General features: G+C 33.4%; 1 protein-coding gene across 1 annotated transcript; it reads right to left on the bottom strand.

Annotated features, from left to right (window-relative positions):
- Positions 1-1,074: 1,074 nt before the first annotated feature.
- On the bottom strand, positions 1,075-3,063 carry LOC139872237 (actin-depolymerizing factor 5-like). The gene is made up of 3 exons (XM_071860080.1): positions 2,969-3,063; positions 2,518-2,777; positions 1,075-1,423 (listed from the first exon to the last, which is right to left on the bottom strand). Exons 1-3 carry the CDS (start codon positions 2,987-2,989, stop codon positions 1,273-1,275), a joined length of 432 nt encoding a protein of 143 aa, XP_071716181.1. The 5' UTR covers positions 2,990-3,063; the 3' UTR covers positions 1,075-1,272.
- Between the last annotated feature and the right edge of the window lie 940 nt (positions 3,064-4,003).

Below are 4,003 nucleotides of genomic sequence, written 5' to 3' on the forward strand. Positions count from 1 at the left end.
AAGCCGTAACTTTCAACTGCTTCAAGAGTTAATTGACGAGATTGGGAACATCAGACTTAAAGATAACACTTTTTCGGTAAGTTGTACAAGATCAGCCATTGGTGATAACATTCTTCCGGCTGCAGCTCATAAAACTAGTTGGCTCAAATGTTTATCCCGAAAGGTGAATATTTTCTTGTGGAGATAACTCTTGATAGGCTTCCAAGACATCTCAAATAATTGTAAAAAGGGTTGGAGATTGAAGACATTGGTTGTGTATCGTGTTAACATGGCATTGAGTCGATCCGTTGATCATATTTTTTTCTAGTGTCAATTGACGTTAGACTTATGGAGGTGTATCAGGGTTTGGCTTGGTCTTGGTCGTCCAATGCCATCTTTCTTTTCTTGACAAGAGTTGACTTCATGGGTGGATGATTGGGAAGGACTGGCTGAGGAGAAGGACAAGATCATGGTGATTTGTTTGGCCTCAGTTCGGATGATATGGCGTCTCTGTAATAGAATAATGTTCGAGCTGTCCCCGTTGAAGATTAGTGTTTTGTTTGATTATTATTTGTAATTATTCGTTTAGTTGGTTATGTATTAAAGCTCGTAATAATGTTTGTTGGAACACGTGGTTTTAAAAGTCGTTGTAATCCCTTAAACTTTTCGTTAGGGGGCTTTTTCAATAATATTTTTTTTTGCTGTTTAAACAAAATTGAAAAAATAAATAATAAAGGGTGAAAATAAAATTTATAATAGTAGTGATGATGTACTGATGTTTAATACGTACTTCTTTTTTATCTCTAATTCTGTAAGTCTCTTTTTACCTGTTTAACAAATGTTTCTAGATCTGCCTTGGAACCATTTGTGCCATTACATTAGAGAAAACAAGGACAACACCAACTCACCAAGTACAAAAATCAGTACATCAGGTTAAATCATTAGTACACTAGTTAACATTAACATTAAACTATATAGATATCTAGTGAGACTGATAAAAGCAAGAAGCATGTAGCTTCATAATTGAGTAATTAAAGTTCTAATATGCCAAGAACATGATGTGTTGGGACTAATAATATCACTTAGGATCCGATCTCATGCTTTTTTATAATTTAAATCTAGGGTTACTTTACCAAAAAGACCTTAATTATCTTAATCCATCAGGTTGATCAACATAATTATATACGCGGTTTCGTAATTTGTTATTGATGCATGTAAGTTATGATAAGGTAATTTGTAAAGGATCAAGAGTAATTGGTGTTTATTGGTAAGTAACCATCTGGATTAAAAAAATTATTTGGCTCTGTGTTGAATAACATCAAATCCCATCTCAGTTGGATCTGTTGCTTGGAGTTCATAATGGATACCATCCAACACTCTTCTTATTCCATCTTTTGATGTTGCATATAACATTTTTGCTCTAATTCTGGATGCACTTGGAGCCCTGAAATATATACAAAAAATTGCACACTCTCATTTCAAATACCTTATTCATTCATCTGTTTATTATGTACAAGATTTATACATTTGATTATAGCTAGATTGTTTAAAGCATCCCAAGATAGCTTATTACTTGAAGTCCTTATATCCTCACAACATGTGTTAGGTTTAAGGCTTACTAACAGCATATCTTAGGGGTGATAAGAGTAAGGGTCGAAAATAATCACGAAATAATCCGATTAGGCCGCGAACATTTGAGTAAAAAATACAAAATTTTCCCATAAAATCAGTTATAACATAGACTAATTCTACGAAAACATTTTATGTTCTTTTTGAAAGTATTCGTTATTTTTGAAAAAAAAAAAAAAAAAAAAAAACATAGACATACTCTTTAGGAGAAATGTATCTTTTTCAATTTATATACAAGAATTGTATTGCAAAGACTTTTTAAGTGCAATCATAGGCATTCTTTTCCTTTTTCTATATTTGTGTGTAATTAGTAGAGTATCATAGCACACAAATAAAACAATTTCTTTTAGAAACACCATTTTTATCTTTAAATATTTCAAGAAAGTGATTACCTTTTCCATATAGACGTCATATATTCCCATTAGGAGTTCGATTTTGTTATAAATAAACTAAACTATAACCATAAGAATACTTTATATTTTAACGGCTTGATATATTTCATGCTTTGAATTAATATCATTATTATTATTATTATGGATTCGAGTTCGAATTCCATTCTTTATTATAAATAGACCCATTCAAGCCAGACACATAAGCAAGTAGTGTGACAAAGTTAATTATGATTTTACTAATAACGGTCCTTAGAGTTGTTGTAAACGTGCATAATTATAATTAATTCATTGTTTACATTTACATAACCCCCATTGAAATGTCAATCTCAACCACTAGACAGCCTTAAATGTCGTCGTTGTGATGTTAATTACACCATTAGTTTTGTGAAATCACGAGAGATTAGCGATGCCTGTATATCATTGTCCTGTTTGAGGATCAGATCCTAGTGACATATTAATAATTATTAAGAATACGGACACATATATATATAAGTAAGAGGAAAAGATTGTGACAGACCATGCAATGAAGAAGATTTTGCTCTTATGGCAATTGTCAACGGTGACAAAATCAAAATCAAAGACGGCATAACGGCAATCGTCACCGGGAAGGGAAGCTTCGAGATCCGAATACTTTTCGCCTGCACCGCCAACTTTATCGACAGTCACTAGCTTTGACTTTTCATCGATCTTGAACACCAAGTATCGATAAACTTTCTTCCATTTCATTTCCATAAACGAGTTCTTACATTCATCCGTCACCCACATTCCCGTTGTCGCCTATAAGATACATAATTAAACTAGTTACAATTACTTGAAGATATTGAATTTGATAAATCTAATAATGAAACTTAAACTAATGAATGATCACGAGACATAAAATCAAAATGGATTTTTTGTTTTTCTTTATTGTTTAACAAAAAAGTTGAATTGAAATTGGAATAAACTAGGGGAGTTTGGTGGAGATATACCATCTTGAAAGCCATAGCCATGGTGGATGAATAATCTAGAATCTAAAAGTGAACCTAAGGTGAATCAAGTGCTTGGAAAAAAGATTAGGGAGAGGAGGTGGGGAAGTAGGAGGGAATTTGGCGAGTGCTGGAATATATACATGTAGTGTCTTTAAAATGCCCCCGATGTTGACTAGAATTACAATTTCTACCAAATTATGAATAAGGAAAAGTAACAATGGTCGACTTCTTGGTGACTTAGACCATCCATAATCCATCCCCCTCTGATTTGACAAAAATGACTATACGTGATCAGTGGCGAAAACATGATTTTTTTCACCCGGGAAGAATTTTTTTTAAAAAGTGTAACAACTTTTTAGGTAAAATTTTGAGGTTTTTGGCAAAATATAAAGATTTTGGGGCAAAAAAATTTTTTTTTTCCACTGGAGGCAAAATCAAAAAATCCAAAATTTTAACACTTAAATTTGCAAATCTACTGGACGCGACTGCCCCCATCCGTCCCTTAGAATTTCCGCCACTGCACGTGATGTTACGGCAGAGGCCGAGGGAGCGCCAGTCATTACTGGCTGGAAAAGTGGCATTCGCGACGTGTGTTGTTTTCTAATTGGGTGGAGGTGTTTGACCGTTTCAAACGGTAATATTACCGTTATTCTTATTTTCTATTTTTTTAAATCCGAATTTATTTCAAGTTTTTCTCTATATAAACAAGTCATTCATAACAACAATTCAAATTCTATCTTCTAAAAAAACTCATCTTTTCACAAATAATTCAAAATGTCTAACCGTAATCGATTCTATACTTTAAACGATTTTCAAGACTACATGGCGTATACTGGTTTTCATGGCGGTGGTTCTTCAAACCTGAACAATCTAAAACGAATTCCCAATATTTACCAACACTTCCGTCCTCTTACTACCGACCACTCAACCGGAACAACAACGAACATTCCAACAAATCCAACAACAACAAGAGCAACAAAACTTTCAACTACCAACCTCGCAACCGGAAACTAAACAAGAATGATCCCCAAAACC

This window comes from Rutidosis leptorrhynchoides, chromosome 10 (assembly GCF_046630445.1).
Source record: "Rutidosis leptorrhynchoides isolate AG116_Rl617_1_P2 chromosome 10, CSIRO_AGI_Rlap_v1, whole genome shotgun sequence".
Taxonomy (NCBI): Eukaryota; Viridiplantae; Streptophyta; class Magnoliopsida; order Asterales; family Asteraceae; genus Rutidosis; species Rutidosis leptorrhynchoides.